General features: G+C 44.2%; 1 protein-coding gene across 2 annotated transcripts in view; it reads left to right on the top strand.

The window, feature by feature from the left end:
- The window catches only part of Creb5 (cAMP responsive element binding protein 5), a 393,743-nt gene that overhangs the window by 56,884 nt on the left and 309,766 nt on the right, over positions 1-27,093 (top strand). For both annotated transcript variants that reach the window (XM_021647908.2, XM_060379986.1), the window contains one exon: positions 23,886-23,957. In XM_021647908.2, the coding sequence (XP_021503583.1) occupies positions 23,904-23,957 (54 nt within the window). In that variant the 5' untranslated portion in view covers positions 23,886-23,903. The remainder of the gene's footprint in view (positions 1-23,885; positions 23,958-27,093) is intronic.

The raw sequence follows: 27,093 nt of genomic DNA, 5'->3' as shown, positions 1-27,093 counted from the left end.
GATGGACAAAGCTTTTAGTTTTCTTTTTGGTATGAAGTTAGGAGCACTATTAAAGAGTGTTCACTATTTGCTGGAAATGTATTATACAAATGTAAAAATTTGTAGATTTTATATAACGGTGATTTAATATGTGTATATGATGTATATATATAGTGTATTAGGTGACATCATCCTGAATGTCAGCTGCGTGGTCACATAGTGACGGTCATAGAAAGGGCTGGACCGTTGTCCCTCGCTGCTTTATTTTATTTTACTGTCTCAGCCACAGTCTGCCTGAGGGCTTTGGTCTGCGTCCTCACCAGCACAGCACCTATTACCCATCTTTATTTTGATCCTTGTAGTGGGTGTGAGGTGGCTTTTGATTTGAATTTCCTTTATGACTAATGATGTTGGGCATTGTATCATTGTCATTACAGTCATGTTTATTCAAACAGTTAGTCCCCCCTTTATATGGATGGTTTGTCTTATACGTTCTGGATATTAGAGCTTTTATCACATATAATTTGAAAATTTTTATTTTGTGGGTTGATTTTTACTTTCTTGATGAGTCTTTAAACTAGCTTTAAAATGAAGCCAGTTTATGTTACTTTCAGTATTCATCTTATTCATTTTTTGAAAATGTCATACATGTATATTTATTTTGACTTTCAAGCCCCACTCTTCCCAGGATTCACCAACTTGTCTTCCTCCTGACCTCATGTTCTTTTATCATAATTATTACTAATATTGTCATTAATAATAATCCACCACTGAGTTCATAGTGTTGCCATATGCAAACATGTGGAATTTGGGCACTGGAATATGGGCAGCCTACCAGTGTTTATATCCGTAATGAAATGTGGCCTCTCCTTCAGCACCCATCACTTGCCTGCAGCTCGTCAGGAGCCCTCCCCATCCATGCTGGAAGTTTGACTGGCTTGATTTGGTTCAGATTTTGATCGGCTACCACAGCTGTGGTGAGAAGAAGCGTGCACCGGCCACATCCTTCCTGAACACAATTTTTCACAGCTCTCCTCCTCATCGTCTGACTCTTACTTATGTCCTTTGCAACTGCTCTCCTGTGATGTTCCCTGAGCCTTGGATAAAGGGACGTTATACAGATGACCCATTGACCATGAACACTCACACTCACTTATTCTCAACACCTTGGCCAGTCATGAGTCTCTGATTTAACCATTACCATTGCAAAAAGAAGCTTCTCTGACCAAGGTTGGAAGCAGCACAGATCTATGGGTGTAATCAAAAACATTAAAACGGCGGTTAGACAATGTGCCCATTTACTGAAGCACCACCAGGGGTTCCCTGCTTGGCCTGTGATCTCCACAGCCATGGGCTAGTCATGTTATTTTCATGCTGGTACTTCTGGTGTCATGAGAATTTATTACCCAATCTGAGGTCACAGAGATTTATGTCATGATTTCATCTGTGAGTTTTACAGCTCCACTGCTTACATTTTAGTTCCATGATTGATCTAAATTAATTTTTTTGAGCGCACAAGTGTGAAATGGAGGTCTACTGCACTATTTTACATACGTCTATATAATTTTCCAAATACTCTATACAGAAAGTATTTTTTCCTCCTTTGAATGCTCTTGGCACCCTTCCTGAACATCAAATGGTGATAAATGCAAAAGTTTATTTCTGTACTCTCAGCACTATCCCAACAGGTATAGCCTTCCTCTGTCTTCATTACTGCTTTTTATGAAACACGTTTTGAAATAAGAACCCGCGAATCCCTCAGCTTTGTTCTTTTTAAAGCTTGTTTTGTCTATTCTTGTACCCTTGCTTTGCCATATGAGTTTTAGGATTCAGCTTGCCAACTTCAGCAAGAAAGGCAGCTGGGATTTTGGTTGGGATTGAAGTGACTCAGAGAGCAGCTGGAGGAGGATGCTGTCTAGCAATGCTTACCCTTCCCGGTCACAAGCATTTAACCAGAGACTCGGTTACTCTTGATATTGGTGCCGTTTTGTTGTGCTTAGGGTACTGCCCAGTGGTAGGGCACTTTGCCAAGGAGAAACAGGATCCTGGGTTCAAATCTAAGTTAAGCACAAAAACGAGAGTTAAATTTATCTCCAAGTATATATAATTTAATTTCTATGGTGATTTTTATTTCACGGTGTTCATCGCTAGTACACAGAAATGCAATTGAGTTTTCCACGTTAATGTCTGTTCTTACGAGGTTGCTGAGTATGTTCCTCAAGCCTAATAATTCCTTTTATTTCACTGGCTGATTTCCTAGTGCCTTCTGGTCACAAGTGATGTGATTTCGTATTCTTGCAGTTATACTTAGCACTCTACAATCTGGCTAGGTATGTTTTCTCTTCCTCACCTGATTGCCCAGGTTAGGCCCTCCAATGAGGAGTGGGAATGGACATGTTCGTTCTGTTTGCTTCTCACCCCAGGCTAAATCATTTAGTCATTTACTATTAGATGTGCTGTTAGCTGCAGCATTTTTTTTTTTTTTTTTTGTTTCAGGAAGCTTTCATGGAAATGTCTTTATTTCCTGGGTGTTTTAATATCTTGTTATGAAAAGCTGTCACAGTTTGTCATTGATTTGTATGTGCCTGGTGGAGATTATGATGTGGTTTTGTGACCTTTATATTAATCCACACTGTTTTATTGATTGATTTTTAAATGTTAAGCCAACCTTGAATTCCTGAGGTAAAGGCGACTTTTGTCATAGCATATATTTCTTCTTATATGTGATTGGATTTGGCTTGCCACTGTTTTGGTGAAGGATTTTGTATCTATATTCATAAGAAACATTTATGTGCAGTTTTTTTTTTTTGGGGGATGCCTTTCTCTTTGCTATTAGAGGATAATGGCTTTACAGAATAAGTTGAAAAGTGTTCTCCCTGGTTGTTTTTCCAGGGAGGGGATGTGGGAAGAGTTTCTGAATTATTGGTGTTAATTGTTCTTGAGATTTTTTTTGGTAGAATTCCTTAGCAAAGACATGTACACCTGATCTTTTCTTTATGAGAAGTAGTTTGTGTGTGAGCGTGTGCATCAGGTTGTCATGTGTGTGTATTGTATGTTTGTGCATTCATGTATGTGTATGTTTATATGTGCATGTGTACATATGACTGTGTATGTTTGTGTGTGCTTGATTGTGCATGTATGTGAATGTGTACATACATGAGTGTATATATAAATATATGTTTGTGCATATATATATGTGGGAATATGTGTGCATGTGATTGTATGTGCATGTGCACATGGGTGTACATGAGAATACGTGTTCCCCAAACTCCGCTTGTTATAAATTATTCAGATGCTCCGCTCATAATTTTGGGGCAGTTTGTGTCTTTCCACGAGTTCCTCTGTTTCTTGTTCATCTTTGCTTCACTTTTCATGAGGAAGAGATTGTTTGTTAGACATTTTGAAATACTATGTGGCTTTTTCAGGAAACAGCCCTTGCAGCTCTACTCTAGTTGCAAGCCTGAGGAAAACATTGATTCTACAGTGGGGCGCTATCCGTGTGCTGGGGATTTTGCTGAATGCTTGATGTGTATAGTTTGTATCATAGGATTCTGTGGAGGTAGGTTCCTATGCTGTTCTAGAAACAGGTGCGTAGTGGTCATACAGGCATGATGGGCCTAGTTGTGGCAGCAGGCACTTTATTGGTGGATGGCCCTCAGCGGTGGGACGGGGTGTGACATAGCCTGGGCATTTCACTGGGAGAAGATACTCAGCGGTGGGACTGGGAATGGAGATCTCGGGCACTTCTTTGATAGGAGGCATTCAGTGCCACTTCCTCTGGGCCTTATCTTGGGGAAGGAGGAATGTCAAGGCTGCCTGTGCATTTCCTAAGAAGCAGGAGACCCTGAAGATATGATGCTGAGTGAGAACAGCCTGAAGCCTGCAGCTTCAGCACAGCTGGAGACTCCTCCGTGTGGGCGGTAATGAGCTTAAATGAGAGCACCGAAGCAAGCAGCTTGCAGTTAGAGTTGTACAAGAGGTAATGTCTGGGTGCTTGCTGCAATTCCTCCCACCTACAAGGTGACAGAACGGTCTTCATCCGTCTTTGAAAACATTCTGGAGGACCAAAGCCTTCTAGGACAGCACTTTTGTATTCAGTACTCAACATGCTTAGATTAATTCTGCCAGGTCTAGGAACACCTCAACCAGTTGAATCGGTGATTCAAGTGGCTAGGAGCAGAGGGCCTAAATTCAAGTCACAGCCCTGCCTTTTCCTGGTAGTGTGACTTCAACCATATTACCTTCTCTCTCTAAAGGTCAGGTTTGTCATCTGCAAAATAATAAGAGAAATACAACCATCCCATAAATCATTCTAAGAGCCAAATTAAATTAATGTATGGAAAATGGCTTTGTAAACTGTTAAGCTCTGCAGAGGTTCGCTAATGGCTGTTTCTTTCCCATATGGAAAAGCCACAGGATGAATAATCTTTCTTGTGAGTGTCCATTTATGTCAGCCTGCTGAGGTCATACCATGTGGCTTTGAAGTAGAGAAGGTGTGACTGTCAGGTTTGCGAAAGGAAGCGGAGAGACAGACTTTCTCTGGTCTTGGCCACGGGGCAAGCAGGGGTGCAAGCTGGTGACTTCACACAACCTGTGGCCCCTTGCTGGGACACAAACAGCCCGAGCACTGCCGAGAAGCCAAACCGGGGCCCAGCAGAGAACTGAACAAAAACAGCCCTGAAGGGAAAAATTGCACCTTCTTTGAAAAAAAAAAAAAAAAAAAAAAAAGGTGTTATAAACAGGAGAAAGTTCTTAGGTTTGGCTCGTGGTCTTTCTAGCAAATGTCATCTGTCATTCTTGTCTTACACACATGAAGGTATAGTAGCTCTTAAGTTTGAGAGTGCCAGTGTAGCCCAAGAATGTGCCTGTGGCCACCAGTGCATCTCCCCTGATTAGTCAGTTGGTGGAGAATTTCAGTAAGAATGGAGGAGAGAAAAACATGTTTGGGGCGAGGAAGAGCTGGGGGCCCTGAGTTGGTAGACGTTCATTTGCTTCCCGTTTCTCTCTTTCACACTGGATCCTCGGGGGAATCATTTCCCTCATGTTTTCTCCTTTGTACACTGGGGACAATAAGACACCTTTCCAGAGGTTTGTGGTGATGGCTGAATAGTGGTAAATCTTGCGTGCTTTTCATGCTGCAAGGCCAGCTTTGCCACAGGGGTTATTTCCCAGCATGCCGCTTCCCACATGAAAACATGCCTGTACGCTCAGGCTCTTCTCTGTCTGAGGGCACCCAGTTGTGAGAGCCACTATATCGGTCAAAGCACATCCATGGAGTCTTTCACTTCCTCCATGGGACTGTGGATACCTCATGGCTTCCAGAACCACCAGACCACCATCTGGAAAGGTCAGCACCACCAAGGGCAGTCCCAAGCGTAAGAGTCTGGTGAAATGTTTCTGAGCTACAAACCGCCATATTTGTCAGTCTCTTTACCTTGAAAGGGATAATGAGAGAAAATGTCCTGAATGAACTTGGTCCGGAGTTGTGGAGAGACGGAACAGGGGCTGTCCCCTGGTAGAGAGCCATTCCAACCCCTGAGGCAGCAGGGGGAGGAGGCTATGGAAAGATTCCATCAGGGAAGGTGAGAGGCATGAGAAAGGAGCTATCTGCTTTGTGTTGAGCCACTGTTACCCAAGGCTCAACAGGCAGTGCAGAGCTGTGAGTCCCAGGTAAAGAAGACAGGGATAGTGGTGGGTAAAGAGTGGACTTCTGGGAGGAAGGGAGCAGAGATTTGGAATGGCCTGAGGTTGTCCAGAACTCTCTCCTTGGTGGATAGCCCTTAGGCTCACCTGTGGCGTTATGCATTACCTCAGCCCCTGGAGCTGCAGAGCGAGCAACACATTCCACAGAGACACAGCTTGTTCTTCCAGCCTTTTGTTTTCTTCCCCAGTCCCTTTGAACATGTCCAGCAGAGAAGTGACAATCTCATGCAGTTTACAGACCCTGCTGAGGACTTGAGGAAACAAGCGGGCACTTCCCTGGTAGTGTTTGCAAGTCTTAATTCTGCTCCAGGTGGAAGGAGAGGACACTCTTGCAGAGAGAAGTCACATCTGCCTACCCCATTTGTTAGAGTCTCCCACATGTCTTACTTCTTGCGGGTAAATGTAAATATCCTCTGGGACCAACCCCACAGAGAAGCCAGCACCATCCTAATGTCCCTATGACCAGGGTAGTTTTGGAAAGACACTATCCTAAGAGAAATACCAGAAGGAACCTGAAGATGTTTGGTCTGCCAAAGAGAAGACAGGGGCATCAGGCAGTTGGGGACTGCCATCAGACATCTAATCTCTGACATATTGAAGACTGCCCTACTTAAAGATGGTCCCAGGATGTGAATGAGCCCATTGATTGGAAGTCAGAGGGAGTAGTGTGAATCCCTGTGTGCATAAAGCAAGACACTGTGAGGACAGACTGTAAGGACAGGCAGTACTTTCCCGTAATCTCAGTAGTGGAGAGGCGAGGCAGGACGGTTGTGGATTCATGTTACATGGTGAGCTCCACATCAGCCTGGGTTTATGGCTAATTGTCACTGCCATCATTATGGAATCACCAATGAAACATATCTTTGGATATATCTTTGAGGATGTACCCAGAGAGGTTTGCCTGAAGAGGGAGACCTAGCCTGAATGTGGGCTGGGATCGGGAACTGAAGACGAAAAGGGAGACAGTGAGCTGAGAACCACCAGTCATCTCTCTCAGCTTCCTCACTATAGCCTTGTGATCATCTATCCCGTACTCCTGTTAACCACACCTTTTTCACCTAGATGGACTGTGTCCTCAAACCATGAGCCAGAGCAAGCCCTGCCTGTCTTAAGCTGATTTTGTTGGGTATTTTGTCACAGTATTTAGAGAATTAGCTACTACACTGGGCTCCAGAGGGCTACTATACTGGGCACATCATGCAGCAGGGCCTACTCTCCAGGAGTTACCGAGCGGCAGAGCTCGTCAACAATAAAGATAAGGTCCAACATCCTCTGCAGACAAGCCATGAGCACAGATGAAGAACTCTTAGATGGATGGAGGCTACCTGTGTCAGGTTCAGCCAAGGTCTGTGCTGCTGAACAGTTCAGAGACCCTTCTGTGATCAAGCCCCCCCCCCACCTCTGCAGGTCTTCTGGCCACACCCAGAGTAGGAGTTTGGGGAAGTTGTTGGGGTAAATTCAAACATTAGCTGTGGTATTGAGCAAGATGACCTTAGCCTTCTCATTTGATAAAGATGACAAAAAATGATAAAGATGACAGTAAGCTTTGATCGGATCTGGGACTTGAGCCATGAAGCACAGGCTTTTGCTTACCTGAGGTAAGGCCGATCCACCAGGCCGAGAATCCTGGGCAATGGTGGGGCAGACACCAGAAAAGAACAGCAGGTACTAGTTCACTCCCCTCTCTGAGCCTTGAGCATTCTCTCCTCTGCGCTCTCACAGTCTCGTTAAAATGGAGCTCATTTCTCACCTAGACTGTGGCTACCAGCTTGTCTCTGCCTCTCCCTGCAACCCTCATTTTACATGAATAGAGCAATGTTAACATTTCTTGAGCCAACTGCTTGACAGGCAATTTCTCGCTCTGTCCTTCCAAGAAATCTATGCAGTGGTTGTTATCTTCTTGTCCTTACGGCAGACGAGAGAACTGAACTTCGGAGAAATTAAGAAGTGTCTAGGGACACTCAGGTCCTAACAGCAGGGATCAGAGAGCTGGGGTAGAGGTCACATCCGAGTTCCTCTGAAGCCCATGTTCTCGGCTACTGTTCACTTCTTGAAAACAATGTCCTTTGTTCCGTTAGCTATGCCCAGTGCCTAGCATGGTACCAGAAAGGTGGAACTTAACGGCTGTGTTTGAGAAACAAACAGAGCACCCTCGCCCCTGGGTGGGCTGCTGTGGTGTGTGATTGTACACACTCGCAGGTACCGTGCAGCCATACCGTCCTTCCATGCACAGGAGGAGGCGAGATGATGGCAAAGAAAACGCTCACTGGGGAAACTAGCCCAGGCCACTGAGAGGTTTGCTGCATAGGCTTGAAATTATAGCTTGTGTTGAGGTATATACAGACAAATACAAAAATTAGAACCTTCACTTTTTTGTTCACAGAGACACAGCAAGTTCATACATGAATAAAAAGTTAATGTCTGCCAGTGACTGACATTAGCGTGCTGTGTTATTCCCGCTGGTTATTTTTGTCACCAGAAAATAAACCACATTTTCGTGATTATGGAACCATATGCTTTTCAGAAGTTTGAGATTCCAATTTCATAACAGCAATAAGAACTGGCAGTTACACAGCGCTTACCACGTGTCAAACACTGTTTGAAATTGTTTACAGATGTTAGCTCCTTTAATCTCTACATTCTAATAATCCTCATGAGGTGGGTTCTATTCTTATAGGATGTAAGGAAACAGGCACAGAGAGGTTAGATGAGTTCTCCAAAGCCACACAGCTGGTCAAGAGAATCAAAATCTGTAGGCTTAGATACTGCAGAGAACTGCAGTGCTGTGCTTTATTGAATATTAGCGATAGATCTCATCCAGTCTTCACCAAGACCTGCATGAGCAAGAATGGTTTTGCACATTTCACAGATGAGAAGAGTACATTTAAACATATTAAGATGTTTGTTCAGTGACTGGCTGCAAAGGACAGAACAGGCCCTCTGGACTCTATCGGACCCCCACCCCCACCATCAGAGCACAAAAAAGTGTGGTTGACTCCCCCAGTTCCTGAGCCACACTTCAAGACAGCTGTGTGATCAGGCTCTGTGTCTACAGTGATTGAAAGGCACTTGCCTTCATGGCATCCACAAAACCCTGGGTTATTAGCTTGTGCATTCCTTCTAATTTCCGCTCTATCCATCACCCCAGGACTACATACTTATCTTTTCAGGAAGTCTGGGTAGGCTGTGTGTGTCTGGTCCATGAAGAGGGCAAGTCACTGTGCCCACGATGACTGTGACCCAGGCTACAGCCCCAAGGAGAGCTACTGTGACCCTCACAGTTCACCAGAGGGCACAGATGAGCTATCCTCCTTCTGCCCAGGATCACCAGGCCTCTGCTCTCAGAATCAGTTCTTCCACTGAAGACTGAAGGCCGTTTCCACCCTTGCCTGGCTCTCAGTACTACCACGCCTGGCCTCTGCCTTCCTTCGGGCCCCAGCCATGCCAGGGTCTCTGCTTCTGCAGGTGAGCTCCATCCTTCGAAGGCTTCATCATATCCTGCAAGTCTCAGTCAGACACAGCCGTCCCGCAGACAGGCGAGCCTGGTGTGCTTAGGGTTCCCTCATCCTGTCAAGTGTATTCAATGCACATGTGCCTCTGTGGACAAAACATCGGACAGAAGCGGACAGGGACAGGTTTGCTTTGGCTCCCAGTTGCAAGAGCCTTCAGTTAGCGTGGCAGAAAAGGCAGTGATGGGGCAGCTTTGTCCCTGGATGGAAATGAGAGGCAGTGGCTGTTCTTCTAACAGTGGACCAGGAAGGAGAGAGAGAGAGAGAGAGAGAGAGAGAGAGAGAGAGAGAGAGAGAGAGAAAGCTGGAACCAGGGGCTGACCTATAACCTCCCCAGACCTGCCAGATCCTACCTCCTGAAGATTCTGTGCTTCTCAAATAGACTTATGTGCTTAGGACATGAGTCTGTGGGGAAATGCTTCAGAAGCAAACTCCAAATACCACCTTTCTCCCCACCCCATCACCTTTGAATCCCTCTTGTGGCTTTTTTTTTTTTTTATGAGCCCTGTGGATATTTTTCTGTGCCCTTTCTCTGATTGTGGGCTTTTGTTTTTGCATATGTTCATGCACTGTTTTCTTTCCCATGTGTCCTGTCAGAGCAGACACATCCCTCCCTGTTTGTCTCTGTGTAACAAGCGCTGCCCCTCAAAGGGCCTCAGGGGACTTCTGCTGTAAGACTGCTATATCCCCTGGAGAAAGAGAGGTGACTGAAGACAGTGGCTCTCCTAGCATGCTCTAAAATAAAGTCCTGGCTTTGGGAAATTAATTCTGTGGTAGTTAGCTTGCCTCATAAGTACAATATCCTGATTTTAGTCCTTAGCTCTGGGGGGAAAAAAGCCCTGTACTATGCTTAGGGGAGCAAAGTTTGTGACCCAAAGGCATCACCAAGCAGCCAGATTGCAGAGGAAGCTGAGGTTTGAAGCCTGGAAAAGATGGGCACCCATCTTATTTGGCCAGATGTTCTTGGGAGTAGCTCATTGTCGCTTTTGGGACCACAGTCCTGGCTTCTGGTTGGGGTGTCTCCTCTATCCTTTGAGGATTTCTAAAAAGTGTTCTGTGTGTGTCTTTAAAGTGGCTTTTGTGCACTGTGAACTTTGGCTTCTACCAGTCACCTTTTCAAGGGACTATCAGAGTTCTGAATGCCATGTTTGGCTTGCCTTCTCTTCCCTGCCTTAGCCCCATGGCTCACCAGCTTCTGAGGGCGTACAGACATACAGCCTGACACCAGGTGCCAAGGCTGAGCAGAGCCTCTTTCTGCTGGCTAGGTGCTTGGGTGGCCTGGATGTTCTCTGACCTTCCTCCCTCTAGAGTCTCCTCCAGACGTTCTCAATATGAGGGAGCTTGCTGGAAAAGCTTGTTTGTGTGAGAATGCTGGTGAATAAGCCCGCTTAGACTTTGGGTGCTTGCTGATGGACCTGACCTCAGTTTCCTTGGGCGGTGGCTGGTAACTATTGGTTTCAAATGAGACACGGGAATCTTAATCGCACCACGTGTGGGATGTGCCTCACGGGGCTGTGTTTTGTAGGCAGGGAAGTTAAGGCTTGCCCAGAAAAATAACATGTTTTCCTTGCCTGGTGCTTGAGCTGTTTGCCTGGTGACTGGCTGATTGGTTGGTGGTTTGGGAAGAATGGAGACATTGGTTAACTTGGGTGTCCAGAGAATTTTTTGGTGTGTTTGTGTGAGAGCTTGTTTCTGTTTCTCTGGAAACAGTAGAGGGCAGAGGAGGAAATGATGATGAGGCTGTTGTTACAGCTTGTGTTCAAGTCCTTGAAGCATCTCATTAACAGGAGGAAGAAACTTTTCTTAAATTACACTGAAATAATCTAGTGCTTTGAGTGAGAGCCTTTGACATCTTTATCACAAAGGTAAACAGGGTTGCAGAGGGCTTTGGAAACCATGGGCAATATTGCCCTCTTCACCCCCATTGGTACTATGTTCCTCTGCTGTGCTCCCTGCAGAAGTCCTTCGTGGAAGAGAGAAGTCAAAGCTGCTGCAATCAAATACTTTCTTTACCTCTTGATAGGGAAATGCTTTACTAACGTTAGAAATACCTGACACATAGGATATGGCTGTACCAGAAAGACATGTTTTTATTAAATAAAATTTGACAACTTCTGAGCATTAGAGAAAATAACCATCAGTAGGCTTTGGTCACAGGGGCTGTCTGCACCAAGGGGTGGCTTGTCCTTAGGTCTGTGATTATCAATCGTGAACATCCCAGTAGCCTGAGTTAGGACATCTCACTGTTGCTCATCCATCTCCCTTAAGAGGTTGAAGAGAAATGGATCATTGGTTACGCTATGACTTTTGTTTTGCTCAGCTAACACACTCTTCAGGCATTATTAGGAAATTTCTTATTTGCAGTTATTGTGTGGGATATTTGGAGAATAAAAAGGAGAGTGGGAAATGAATAAGGACCAGTGAGAATAAGAACCAAGTATGGCCAAAGACGATGCAGTTGGCTAGAGAAACTGTGATGGCGAAACAAAGCCTGGTGTTCTGTTTTGGTAGCCCAGGTAAGGGGTGGGTGTAAGAAAAAGGCTTGATCTGGAATAGTCCTGTTTCTAGTGCCTTCAGGGAAGCCCGAAGGCCCTGCCAACAGAAGGGGTGTGGCCAAAAGAAGGGGTGTGACTCCCGGTTTACCCAGTGTTGGCAGACCCCGTCAGTTTCCGTGATGACTTGGACCAGGACTGCATGGACACAATGGTCAGGTAGAGATGAGGGTGTGGACTTCATTTCTCTGTCTCTGTGAGGCTGTTGTCTGGCCCAGCCTTGTTCTATACATGGATGTGCGGCTGAAGCCCCTCAGGCCTCTCTGGGGATGAGCCCTGGATTCCTTAGCTTGCTCAGCTAGAAAGAGCCAAGTCGTATCCTTTGTTCAAGGAACTTGTTAAACCAATGTGTAGGCTGGAGATCGTTTCACATTCATATCAAGAGTGAGTCTTAAAGAACGGCCACATGCAATGGACTAAAACAGAAACAAGCATCTAGCTGAGCTTAGAGTTTAGCAGTGTGTCTGTCCCATGGCCAGCCTGTGACACAGTGTGTCTGCCTGTCCCAGGGTCAGCCTGTGACACATTGAGTCTGTCACAGAATCAGGCTGTGGCAGTGTGTCTGCCATAGAATCAGGCTGTGTGACACAGGTCTAATCTTAAAGTTTTCCTCAGAGTTATGTCTCGGTTAGACTATTTGATAATTAGTATTGAGTGTCAACGTGAAGAGGCATAGAAGCAACATGGAAACATAGCCTTGGCTATGCCTATGAGGGATTTTCCAGAAAGACTTCACGGGAGAGGGAAGACACAGAGAAAGTATGGGAAGTGCCATCACCTAGGAGCCTGTGAGCTGATTGCTTTCCTTCATCTTTCTGTGCTTCCTGACTGTGGGTGCAGCCCCCGCTCCTGCTGCCGTGACTTCCCTGTCTGGGTGGCCTCTATCCCTGTCCTGTGAGGCAAAACAAACTCTCTCTTTCCTAGCTGCTCTTGTCAGGCATACTGTCTTAGGAGAAAGGTAGGGAATACAGATTATTTGTACAGACAGTGGAGTTGGTGCCGTGGTAAATCTGACAGTGTCATCCACAGGCAATTGGAACTGGTGTGAAGGAGCAATATGACAGAGCCTGGAGCTGGAGACTAGAGAAGCCCTAGGCTATACAACAAGCTTAGCAGGCCATCCTGGTGGGAATTTGGAAGACCAGATTCTTGGAGAAATGTGGAGAGCTGTGGTCCAGCTTGTGAGGTTTCGGAGAGAAACAGTTCCATCAGAACCTGGCCTAAAGGCCATTTGAGTTACGTTCTGACAAAGAATCTGGCTCCATTCTGCCGTCGTCCTGGGAGTGTAAGTGAGGCAGAATTCGAGTGTGACAGGATAGTTTGTTTGGAAAAGGAAACTTCATGAAAGGACAGCATTGGCATGAAAGTCATGAAGAGCCGTGGCATGGTCACTGCTCACCGTTCTTACCCTGGTCTTGTAGATAATGTAGAAGTAGGGTCTCATAAAGTTGATCATTAGCCCTGTAATTAATAAAGCAGTATTATCTCACCGGCTACTATAATCAGTAAAGACACAGACACCTGATAGATTTTTAGTCCAGTCTTATTTCACCTGGGATAAGGCAGCTATTACCTCCTAAGCTACCTTTACCTCATCAGCCTCCATCCCATCTGGGCTACCTGCCATCCATAATCTCAAAACACTTGCTAATGTTCTTCATCCGGGGTGCTTTCCTCTACCCACAAGGTCTGGCCATGTGCTCCTCTCCACACTAACCCGTTGAGCCTCTCTCCTTTCTCCTTCTTCCGGTACCTGTCTCCTCTATCCAAGATCCTTCTCTCCCCAAAGCCTACAAACCTTTGTTCCACCCCTCACTTCTGCCCTGCCCAGGTGTAGACATTTTAGAGATTGCCTTGAATCTCAGAAGTGACTTTGGAATTCTGAATGGTGGTAGGCTTGTTAAAACTTTTGGGGAATTCAAAAGTTGTACTTAAAAAAAAAGATTTATTTATTTAGTATGTATACAGAGCTCTGCCTGCATGAACACCTGCAAACCAGAAGAGGGCACCAGATCTCATTATAGATGGTTGTGAGCCACCATGTGGTCGACTGGGAATTGAACTCAGGACCTTTGTAAGAACAGACAGAGCTCTTAACTTCTGAGCCATCTCACCAGCCTGAAAGTTGCTAATTTTTGTATTAGGAGATGGCTGTGGGGCTCTGGGAGCCAGAGGCAGAATGTTGTGTGAATAGAAAATGTTCTCCATAGGCTGAAGTATTGTAGCCCTTGATCCCATTCTGGGGTAGGCCTTGAGGTGGGGCATGGTTGGAGGAAATGGGTCACTGTGGGAAGACCTTGAACATGAATGAATCTGACCAATCTGTCCTCATGCCTTCACCATCTCAATTGGCTGTATCCCCTTGGACATTAAGCCAAAAACCAAGAAAATAAAACAAAACAACAACAACAAAAACCCTTTCTTTTCTTAAGCTGCTTCCTCTCAGGGGTTTGGTCATGGCAACAAGAGCAGTCATTAATGAAGAAGGCAAAGGAAGTAAGGCTGGTGAGCGTCAAGTAAAAATCTCATCGATAAGGGTTCTCTTGACAACTGCTGAGTTAACAGAAAAATCACAGCATATCAGGGCCTTTCTGAAAATTACCCAATATCCTTTCAGATGTCAGTCTTGCCACACATTCTGTCTAGTGTAGATATAGCTCTTCACATCATCCCGCACCTTGACAACTCCTCGTGTGCTTGCTGGTACGACTGTACTAGAATAAACAATATGATAGCACTGTGCAATCCGTGAGGTGCTTTCCTACCACACTCTCAATTTTTCTACCGTCATTGTCAGACAACGCCAACATTGCCTACAGCCTTTTCCTCTTTCCAGAGAGTTATTTGTTCTTACTTTATGTATATGCATGTTTTATTTGCATTTTTGTATGCTCACTATGTGCGTGCAGTGTTCACAGAAGCCTGAAGAGGGCCCTGGATCCCCTGGCACTGAAATTGGGGATGGTTGTGAGCTCCTGTGTGGGTCCTGGGAACCAAACCTGGGTCCTCTTTTGATTGTTTTGATTATCATTTTTTTGTGGGTTTTAGTTGTTGTTTCTGATTTTTTTTTGTTTGTTTGATTTTGAAAGTGAGTGAAGGAGAGAGAGAACATAAAATTCGGTGGGTAGGGGGTCTGTGGAGCAGATTTGGGAGAAGTTGCAGGAGGGGGAAACATGATGAAAATATATTTTCTCTTTGTATTTATTTTTCTCTCATACTGCAGCCTCCCTTCCCTCCATTCCTCCCAGCCCACCCTCACCTCCCCTCTTCTCCCAGATCTATTGCTTTTCCATTTCCCTTCAGAAAAGAGCAGGCCTCTCAGGAATAACTACCACACATGGCATAAAAAGGTACAATAAGACTAGACATAAACCTTCATAGCAAGGCTGGGTAAGGCAACTTCCAGTAGGAAGAAAAGGATCCCATGAATAGGCAAAAGAGCCAGCGATAACCCCACTCCAATTCCTGCAGAGCCCAGTTGAGATTCATCTCTGGGTTTGGATAGATAAATCCTCTGGCTAGTGGACTTTCCGACCCTGTCCCTGCCCTTCCAGCCATATCCCACCCACCCCTCCTGCTAGACCCAGCCAACAGCTGCAGCATGCCTCCTTTGTCCTGGAGGAGTCCAGGCTTTGGATGTTCCTGAGAGCCTGAGCAAAGAGACACTGTTCATCCTTACTGGGAGTCCCTACATTTTGGATAACAACAACAACACACACGCATACACACATGCATGTGCGGGCGCGCGCGCGCACACACACACACACACACACACACACACACACATACACACCTCTTTCCTGCCTGTGCTCTTGTTCATGGTCTAGGACTTTGATAATGGAGTCTGGTGCACTGTTCACCTCTGAAGGGTATAGGTTCTTTAGAAAAAGGCCCTTTCTTTCCCTATATTTTCTTCAGGGTGTGTAGTGGGGTTCTCAGCTTTTGTGAGGGGCTCTTGTTTAATTAGAACTTGAGGAAGCCGTGAGCCATGGGAATGATATAGTGATTTTCAAATATACAACCGAGGGGCTGGAGAGATGGTTCATTCTGTAAATTAAGACCTGATTTGGATCCCTGGAAGTCATGGATTGTTGTTTATTTGTTTGTTTCTAAAGCTGGCTTTGGTGGCGCACACTTTTAGTTCTAGCACTAGGAGGATAGAAGACAGGCAGATCTCTGGGACTCACTGACCTGCCAGGCCAGTGGGAGAGTTCTTGGCCCACACCACTCACAGTAAATAATGTGGTAACTTATCTGAACACTGTAGCTACTGGTTATAAGTTACTTAAAAAAAATATCTGCTAGTTTATTACTGCCCTTAGGATTTTTCACTTCTCTGGGTTGACTATCTTAGCTTAAGTATTGACCCCAGGCCAGCCCTCTTATTTTTGACTTAGCATGACCTTTAAATCATCTACCAGTATTTTCAAGTGTTTGCATGCTTGCCATTCAAAACAATTGGAATCTGAATCAAGTCTTTGGCTGTCTTACCTGGTATTTGGCTGATAGTGGGACATACTAGCCTCTGAACACAGCTATAGTCCTTTTTGGAATACAGCCCAGGAATGCCTAGATTTCTTCTGGACCCAAGGCAGAAAGCATCTGTTTGGATAGGTTCAGCCTCATAATAAATCGGCATTAATGAGATAATCTTAAGGTAAAACAGCTCCTTCCCAGCCATGCCTTCAACAGAAGTTGGGTATAATTGCCATTATGTTTGATGTACCCTCACATCACTCAGGTTCAGGAGGTATTTCACTAGTTTAGCTTATATGGAATGAATCAAACATAGTTAGTGGAGCTATAACTAACAACTTATTTAGCAAAACTATTTAGCTAAACTATTTGCATGGGTACACAAAAAACCAAGGTTAAAAAGTTGTGATTTTCCAAAATATCTTAAGAGAATCACTTTCTTTAAAAATAGATTAGAGGGAGTGGAGAGGTGGCTGGGCTGCTTTTGCAGAGGACCAGGGTTCAATTTGTAACCTCCGTACAGCATCGCACATACATCTTCCTAAAACTCCAGTTCCAGAGGACCCAGGACCCTCTTCTGAGCCCTTTGGACCCGAGGCATGCATATGGTACAAATACGTATGTGCAGACAAAACACTCATGCACAAAAATAAATAAGTAAATCTTTTAAGAGACTGAAAAGATCAACAACCCCCTCAAAAAAAAAAAAGAAAGAAAGATAGAAAAGAAAAGAAAAACAAAACAAAACAAAACACAGTGACTGCCTGGAAATAGAGAGGTCCCATTCGAGAATGTCCTATCCTAGATATATGGCTTTTCTTAAATTAGTAATTGATGGGGGAGGGCACAGCCCATCGTGGGTGGGGCCACGCCCAGCCTGGTTGTGTTCTAAGAAAGCAGGTTATGTTTCCTTCTGAGGTTGTATTCGGTCCCATTAGAAGCAAGCCAAGTGATTTAGTTACATTCAATACTTCCTTAAAAACCAAAGAAACACCACCCTGGTGCTTTGTTAACCACACACATGTCAAACACAGTTTTCTTGGAGATGGGAGATGTTCTGCAAAAAATATACTGCACTGGACAGAAGCAAGAAGAGCAGAAACCTGAGTGTGCACACTCAGACAGACGCACACTTAGGGCTTTTCTGTGCCGCAAACCTAATGCCTCACACTTGGGCTCAACAAATATGCACTGAACTATTGAACCCAAAGATAGGAAAGTTAGAAGACAGGATTAGGGAGAACAAAAGCTCCAATTAGCCCATGACTTTAAAAAAAAAAAAAAAACAAAAACCCTCATACCTAAAGAAACATATGGAACATTTAAAAAGAGAGAGAGGGGGGACTCTAACATATGAAAAACCAATCCCACTGGAATGCTTTCCAATATATGGTTATAAACGCCACGTATATAAAACCACAGGCCCCTGCAGAAGGCGGGGAGAGGCTGGGAGCCCCCAGCACTCACTCTTCCTAGGGCCTCCTTTGGAGAGTAAGATGGGGTCAGTTTCCAGAGATGAAAGCTGTTTGGAAATCCTTCCTTCTGGGCCTTCTGGGAAGGGAACTTTTGACAGTCTCTGTAATGATGGAGTATGTGGCAAAGTCCTTGAGGGGTCTCTGGTTCAGCTTGTAGCTGAGCTGTGGAGGATATGAGTGGAGGGTGAACATTCGTAAAAGCAGGGGATTCTGTTTGGTTTGAGTGCAGTAGACACATCCGGCTCTACACCTCTAGGTAGGAGTGCCAGCTGTAAGCTGTGCAGGCCACAGCCCGTCCACGCCACCTTCCGCCACGACTTACAGTTGTGAGGGACAGCCTCACTCCAGGGCCTAACCCTTTTCTGGTTGGAAAACTTTGCAGCATGCAGGCATTTCAAGCTGGAGGGCTGAAATGTCACTTTTAAAAGCAGGGTTAAAGAGGTCACACAGCTGCAAATAATACTAGCCCAATGAAATTCAGATTCTAACTGCAGTGCACTTCAAGAAAAACACAGGGACAGGAAACAAGCTGACCCGGTCCTTCTACCAGCAAAGCGGAGCCAGCGGGAAGAGAGAGAGACAGAGAGAGAGAGAGAGAGAGAGAGAGAGAGAGAGAGAGAGAGGAGGAGGAGAGAGAGAGAATAAGACAGAAACACTCAGCAAGACAAAGATCCACAGAGAAATTGACACATTGTCAGTTTTACATAAAGAAGACACACAGCAAGATAAGGACAGAGCCACTCAGAGAGATACAAAGATCTATTCACAAAACCAGTGCTTTCCTTGGACTGAAATTCAAGGGCACTTATTTTTTATAGTCAGGCTTCTAATAGTCAGGTTTGAAAAATCAAGATAGATTGGAAGTCCCAAAAGTTTAGCTCTTTGTTTGAACTTTTGCCAGTGACTTTTCCTGATAGCGCCTCTGTGAAGGGCTCTGGTTTCAAATGTTTGGCTACTATGATCCCATTTTACAGATAAGAGAATAAGAGTTAGGAAGGGTCTTTCTCAAAAAAAAACAACAAAAAACAAACAAACAAACAAACAAACAAACAAAAAACGCCTCTGCTTCAGACTGAAGATGCAATTCCTTTCTGACAGCTAGCCTTGTGTGAGGAGATCTAGCCTGCATTTTTGATGTGAAACAGAATTGGGCATCTTAGAATAAAATTAATATAGAATATGTTTGTGGAGAGGTTTTTGTTTCTTTTTGTATATGGTGCCTTGTCTTCCTAACTAAATGAAAATTTGCTTTGCCTGGAATAAGTTTAGTTAAATAATCATTGTTCTCAAAGAAAACAGTATTGAGTTAGAGCCTTACTCAGTGGGACTTCCTCAAGCACTCACCCACTTTGGGGAGGACAGTTGGCTTCTCTGGAGCTCATGAAGGACCTGGGAGGCTTACCAAAGCATGGGGTTTGTTTCAGGTGAACTCTGCCTAGAAGGCTCCATGTAGCCTCGTGGTAGGGCAATAGATGCTAGGCAAAGTTTAAAATTCAAGATCTGACTGCACCCACAACCAGGTAAATAATACCAGAGATGGAGACATGTCAGTAGGTTGGAGTTTGCATCTCAGACATTCTTATGCTTTTTGGTTCTAAGCTTTTAGATACAAGCAATATTCTTACTGTTTTACCATTTTGTTTCCTATTACTGTCTGACTCTATTCTGTGCAACTTTGGGCTCTGCCACTGAGATTAGAACTCAGTGTTTACAAAGGATTGGATACGGCTATGCCTGAGTTGGATGGTGAAACATTCCCATGGGTTGATCATTGCAAACATCCCCATGGGTTGATGTCAATTTTCCTCACTCTGGTTCAAATGTTACCCTTATATTTAAAGTATGTATTTAGAGTAATCTGTGTAGACTCTCTAAGTTTTCAATGGTGTTTTTTTTTTTTTTTTTCCTTGTGGTCTTTGCCCTTTGGAAAACTAATTCCAAGCCTATATTAATGGCCAGAAAAACCTTTGAATGGCTTGGTGGCCTCAGCCATTATGGAACAACTTCCCATTTTAGACCAGGAATTTGTGGGGTCAAACCCTGAACAAAGAAAGAGATTCTAACTCACTTAGCAGCCAGAGGAATTCAGTGGCAATGAAGGGTTTGAATTGTAAATCAAGCCTGTCATCTCCTTGTCAAGTGGGAAAACCTCTGCTCATTCTGTGTGAGACTGAACTATGTTATTAGGATCTTTAATTGTTTTCCAAAAGGTTGAGGGGAATTATACCCATGAAGCATTCCTTCTAGCTGAACTGTGAGTCTGAAGTTAGGAAAAGAGCAATTCATATGGTGCCATTTAACAACCATTAAGTCATGTATAGCTACCACAGTGGGACTAGTTCTTATCAGTGCAGCCCAAGTCAGTATTTCTCAAAGGATGTTCTATAGGGGTCACAAACAGCCCAGTAACCCAGGTTTTCTTAACTTGTGATATCTGTGATAAAATGAACAGATAGAAACTAGCTTCTTCCCATTTCTGTCCGCCAAAAAGCAGCTTTGGCCTTTTTTTTCCCCCATGAAGTCTGGGGAGATACTTTTTAAGACTATTCCCAGAGACAAGAAGAGCCAGTGGTCCACACAACCTCTCCCCTCTTTAAAAATTTGATACTGGGTGAAAAAATTGCCTCCAGAGTTGAGAACAGAAGGCTGTTTGGGACAATTTATTGTGATGATTCAAGATTCATTATCCATTCCACAAATATTTATTGAACGCCTACTAGGGAAGTTCTAGGCAGTGGAGCCCAGGCTATGGTGATTGCCAAACCAAACTTGGTTTATTAAAAAAAAAAAAAAAAAAAAATCCCATCCAGTAAAACAGCTGAGTGGGAAACGAGAGGATGAGGCCTTCCTTCTGAGGACCAAATGCGGACTAAGATGGCTAGAGCCCGTGTGAATCATTTGGCCCACTTGCTGGGCAGAAAAAGAACCTGCACGGAGCTTCAGTAGGGTTCTGAGAGTGTAATTATTGCACTGTGCGCTAGAAAAGAACCATAATAATAGACCATAAAAATCAACCATGCCTCTTGACTAATCCATCAGACCAGATCATGCCGGTTGATAACAGTAATGAGGCCTCCATGGCAGAGTGATTCCATTTAGAAAGTCTATTGCAAGCGCCTACACGGAGAGGAATTAGCAAGCGAAGTGCTGTTGGCAGAGGCAGCCTGTGGGAACTGCAGACCATCAAGATTAGGGAGCTGAGGTTTATCCAGGACATACGTGCCCACTCGTAGTAGGCCCACTGCGCCCTGGAAACCCACTTTATATCAGCAGTGGCTGTGTATCTCAAGACCTCCCTTCCAATGGTATGTTGTCAAACAGATTTGCTTCATATTTATCGCATCTCATTTAACAAATTGCTGTAGATTCATCTGTGTCTGGAAACTAAGCTAAAAGCAGGGCAATACTAACAGCAGAATGTCCTGGCAAGTGTACTTGAAGTTGTTGGAAAAGAGACTCTGTATGTCTCCTGTTGTGTCAGAGCCGTAGAGTATTGGTATGATGAGCCTGAGTCTATGGGGACCAGCAGACTGGTGGGTCAAGGAATGGGACTGAGCATGGATTATAGTGGAAAGACAATTTCTCCTCAGGCTAAGTGCCTGAGTTTAGCTAAATCTTTCCTCACTTTGGCTTGTTAAACTTTTTAGAGACTCAACAGAACTGTTTCTGGGACTTTCATTTAATTACCATTAATTACTACCTCCTGGTGTCGGCCGTAAATATGCATATCTAGAACTCTCCCATTTGACTATCATGTAATTGTTGTTTTGATTGTAAACATGCTGTTCTTACAAAGCTCTCAAGTAGCTCCCAAGAAAGAGCCCCATAGGCAAACAAAGGGAGTAAATTGTAATTTGTAATTTTACACACAAGGACTGATTCATATCGGAGTGAGCTTCCAGTGACACTTATCCACAACCTTCTCTTACCTCCAAGGTACTCCAGTCTTCTACATGATTTCAAAATGTCTTACAGGCTCCAAACCAAGGAATCAGATTCAGAAACAAAGGGGCTGAAGATAGATATCACTAACTCTATTGTCAATAAGGGGACACTGAGGAGTTAGGCCACTGTCAAGCAGACAGACTCACAGATGAAGACACGTTTCCAGGAAAGCACTGAAAAGTTTTTGTTGTTATTGTTGTTTAGAAAAACATAGCAGATTTAATTCATGGATAAGCTAGTTTATCATATTTCTTAAGGTAGTTTATTATGGTTATTCTGCTTCCCCAAACAAGATTATTTCTCTTTACTTTTTGTCACCGGAAGGACAGATGTACTGTGACCAGCAATGGCAACATCAAAGAAATAAATAAATAAAAGAGGAGTTATTTCTTTTTTGCTCATAACTTTCTTCCAACAAGAGCAAGAAGAAAGATTTGAAATACACTTAGGTTTTATTTCTTCTCATAAATATAATACATTAAGGTGGTCATGGTTTAGCGGAACCTTTTACATATGTTATGAAAAAGTGAAGGGGGGGGGGAGTTGAGAGGGCCCAAGTACTAAGACACTGTGTTTAAAGGAGCCATGTTAATTACCTCAGTTTGAACATTACAGGCCGTACATGAGTTGTTGAGTTTCTACCTTATACTTCATAAATATATGTTGATTGAAATAGAAAAATTAAAAACATTAACTTATAAGAAAAAATATAACTGAACACAGAAAAGAAATTTACATAATGATGCTTAATGTAGGAAAGCATAAAAATTGTGATAATCACTGTATTGGGGGGCAGCCAGTGGGAAGTCCTTCTCAAACAGTGCTCCTCAGGCTTCTTAACACTTCAGCCCTTGCCAGGTGCAGTGCTGCATGCCTGCAATCCCAGCACTTGGAGAGGCAGAGGCAGGAGGATCTCCATGAGTTCGAGGGCAGCCTGGCCTACAGAGTTTGTCCAGGACAGCCAAGGCTACACAGACAAATCTTGTCTTGAAAAACCAACCAAACAAAGAGCAAACAAACAAAACACCCCACTGCCACCCTTTAGGCTCATGCTCCGGTGACCCACACCATAAATTTTTTTTTTCATTTCTACCTCCTATCTGTAACTTTGCTATTGTTATGGGTTATGATGTAAATATCTGATGTGTTCCCACGTATCTGCATATCTGATATGCAGCCTTAGGAAAAGGTCATTTAACCCCTGGAGGGGGCTCAACCCACATGTCGCGAAACACTGTTCTGTGGACACGAGTGGGACATTGCTTAGCTGAAACTGTTTGCCAACTGAGGAATCACGGTTGGGAGAGGGTTTATAATTTTCTCCGTTTTGAGTTTGGTATTTTAACATCTGTCTAGCAATGTTTCTAAGGCAAACAAATGTCCTCACTTTGTGTTTTGGAAAAGTGAGAGGATGCATATGTTTTCCTAAAGAATAAGTGTTTGGAGAAGGAGGTGTAAAACGCACAGACTAGACGTGTTTGCTTCCCTCAGCCCAGTGGGAGTCCTCCACGATGCCAAGGTGCCACTGTCTTCCCTTTGGCATCAACCACAGGCAGCATTTTAAAGAATCACTGCTTCCTGTGCTCAGGGTTAAGGCAGAAGGTTTTGGAACTCAGCAATGTACCAACAAAAGCACATGCCATACAAATTCACAGTTCTAAAATTGATTTAAAAATATTTAGAAACCGTCTAAAGAATGTAATTTCAGTTTGCCCGGTTCTTCCTGTCATTAAAAAGAAACAAAGCCAACAGCAACAGCAGGTTAACCGCAGAGCTGTATAGACCACATTTTTATGGACGTTTGGGATCACTGGTCCAGGTGATTTTGACCGTGCTCAAATTTTTGCCCGGTGAACACAGAATTGAATGAAGTCTTCCCTCTTAGCTGACCCAAGAAGCCAGTTTCAAAGTTCTCAGCAGGGCTGAGGAAGGGTGGGATGTGCTTTGCCTTTGCATCTTGCTGGGGTCTTACCTGGCAATTGCACCCACTAGCTAGCATTCCATAGGCAGGCTATAGGTGCCAACATTATCATGGCCTCTTTCTTTAATATGCATGGAAGAGAGGACACTAGGAACTCGGATCAGGAGAACCAATACACTGGAGAACAGGACCTGTGTTCACTATTCTGTGTATAACTTGTTCAGTTAGGGAAGGGCAATAAAAGACTCCCAGTGTTTGTCCTCTTCATGTACCTAAAGCAAAAGAAAGAGATATTCACAGGTTTCTCTTTTCCTTTACCCTTTAGATTTATGAGGATTCCAAGATGAACTTGGAGCAGGAGAGGCCATTTGTCTGCAGTGCTCCAGGCTGCTCCCAGGTGAGTGTGCAGATCATCTGTGCTCCAACGTGTAGGAAATGCTTCTGCCTCCCCCTGGGAAGGTTATCACCCATTGAGCCACCATTTCTATTGAGCTTTCTTTCTTCACTGAAATCCTTTTAAAGTCTCCGAAACCGTTGACATCATGTTTTCATCTTCACCACTGCAATATTGCACTTTATGGTTTGAAATACCTCTTGTTCACCCCGAAACACAGTCGTGTCGACATCTCTATGAGTAGCTCCCTCTGGAAGCAAGCAAGTCGCATCCTGCCCATCGTTTCCACTGGGCTGTCATTCAGAAAGGGGAAGGTATGTGTACTTCACAGCAGCCAGGTGCACACATCCTGGGCTTCCCTTTTGATGAGATGCCTCCTCATTTTGGGTTGAATTCTCTCCTTTTTGAGAAGACCCCCTATTACTATTCTTGAACTATGGTTCTTGGGCATAGACGTTTTAAGAGGTGTGGATACCTTGGCTTGCAGGATTGACTCTCAGGGTCTCTAATAATTCTCTTCAAATGGTAAGCATGAACATTAGATAAGATACTGCCTCCAGAGTGTTCAACACAGGACAGGAACATAGTATTCAATTAATACCCACTTTTGTTACCACTACTGCCACTATTGCTGAATATATTATATTAGAACCTATGCCTATTACATAAAAAAAAAATCCAGTTTTGTATTCTATTTTTAAAACTTGAGGGTGATTTTTCCTGCTCCTGATTGAAGAGTCCATCTTTGGGTAATAACCATATTCCAGGGATTTTGATATATTGAAATGATTTTATACCAAGATCTTTATTTAATAGGATATAGGACAAATTTCAGAGTCTGAGCATAAGCATTTTGCTAATGTGGGAGATCTCACTCATTCCCTAATTTTTATGTACCAAGAAAAACAGGGCCCACCCCCATCAATTGGTATGATAGGGTTGGCAGTCCTGTGTAGCACAGTGCCTAAAGATCAGGAGGATGTCAGGTGAGTATTCTCCTTACTATAGTTTCCCAGAGTTCGTGGAGGATTCTGGGAGAAGCTGAGCAGGAGTTTTAGGAGGGACAAAGTCACAGAAACACAAAACGTTGTTGCTGGTGTTATCAGCTGGTGAGCAACCAGAGTCTGGAATTTTCATCAGAGCTTTCTGTGTTGACATTTCTTTCTAACTTGGAAGCAAGAAAACCAGTAGAGAAAAATATTCTGGGGCAAATGGGTTTTGAAAGCTCATCCCAAAGTAGGAAACACTAAGAGAATGTGGATGGGTTGATAAGTAACTAGGAAAATCCTGGTAGACGAGAATTTTCCATGGTAAAAGCAGAATGTCTCCTTACTAAGTTAAAACCTGGTCCCTAACTAAAGCAACACTTCCCTCTCAGTTTCTTCCAAGGGGAGCCTCTTTGGCCAAAGGAACCCAGATAACCAGAGGGGTTTGCTTTGCTCAGCTGTGACTATGGACATTAAGTTTTATTTACTACAAGCCACCTAGACACTTTCTCATACCCACCTGAGCATGTCTAGGCATTCCCCATGTCTCGGCTGCCCCATGAAAACCACGCTGCTCCAAACACACACATTTCTGTTCTCACAGACCTTCTGGTCTGAGCATCAGATCTATAATCATATGATGAAATTGTCAATTAACTAGTCAATGGCAATTTTTTCATAAACAAAACAAAACAAAATAGACCACACTGGGGAACTGACTTTACTTGGGGGAAGGTAAATGGATGGCTTCTTTATGGAACAGGACCTCCACAGATCCAGCAAAATAGAGGTAGGGGCTAGCCTGGGAGTCCCAGCTATGTTCAGGGTTGGAATGCCAGCAGAGAAGAGCATCTAGCCATATGTGGGATTCACATAAGTCAGATAAGAGAGAGATATGTACGCATAAGTATTGACCTGTATGGTACGTACTGTCCCAAGCTTAGCACCATTAACATCTAAGGCCATGTAGCTCTTTGATGTGGGCACTATCTCATGTATCACAGAGTACCTGGCCAGCAGCATCCTATCTCAACCCATCAGACTCCACAGCAGTGGCAACCAAAACATCCAGAGGTTGCCAGATGTCCTCAAGGGTCAAATTTCTCCTGGTTGGCAATGCCTATGGTTTCACTTGGGGTTTAGCCTTGCTTTTTGGTACTCCTTCTTTTCTGGACCCCTAAATTCTAACGAGGACTCTCCCACTCTGTTCCATGCATTGCTCTAAGCCATATTTCCCTCACTGGAGTCATACAGGGTATGAATACATCACTGCCATAGACATGTAGTCGGTGGTGTCCTGTGCTGTTGGAGCTGGGATAGTTGGACCATGGAGTGAAGACTGTTGGATTTGGCAGTTAGGTGCTTACAGGAGACATGGGAGAAAGCAGAGGGTGGAGGCCTGATTGAAAGGGATTAATGAGTGAGTGGGCGGCAAAGGAGCTGGAGCAGCGGCATAGAGGGGCCTTTCAGGAGCAGGAGGCCATACCGGAAAGCAGGGTGATCTAATGTCAGTCTGCGAGAGAGGCAGCTTTGTTAAAGCTAAAGGATGGCCAGGCTGAACTTAGTCAAGACGAGAAACAAGTGAGAGGGCAGGAGAGAGCAGGAGGGCTTGAGGGAACAGTGCCAAGAAGATAGAGGGTGCCTGTGGGACAGTGGGCATTCTTAGTTTATTTGAGCCTGGAGGGGATAGAGGGAGAATCTGCTAAGTCACATGCAGAGTCTAAGGGGATTGAGTGTGGTGGACTTTTGGGCTTAAATGTGTTTTGTGTTGGCATGGGGATTTGAACCTAGGACCTCACATATCCTAGGCAAGTACTTTACCACTGACACCTATCCTCAGTACTTGAATAGGCCCCATTTTAAATGACCTGGAATATCTTGTTGGAGGAGCGAGCCAAGGTGTTTCTTTAATGAGGCTAAGTGGACTGTGGGAAATGCTGGATGAATGTGAGAAATTAGGATTTATTCAGTGTATTGATTTTAAGGGGACAATTCCAAGGCTCCACCTCCAGCTTTGGATGTGATGACGTGTCTGTAAGTCAGTGCTTCCTTGATGTGGAAGTGTTTCTGTTTTCTGTGTAAATTGTTATAAAACTATGTCCCTTTTAGTTGAACAAAAATCTAGACATCAACAGGAAGTCCTGCCTGTCATC

Source organism: Meriones unguiculatus, chromosome 3 (genome assembly GCF_030254825.1).
Source record: "Meriones unguiculatus strain TT.TT164.6M chromosome 3, Bangor_MerUng_6.1, whole genome shotgun sequence".
Classification (NCBI taxonomy): domain Eukaryota; kingdom Metazoa; phylum Chordata; class Mammalia; order Rodentia; family Muridae; genus Meriones; species Meriones unguiculatus.
The sequence above is the reverse complement of the archived record's forward strand: the minus strand, read 5'-3'. Positions and strand labels throughout refer to the sequence as shown.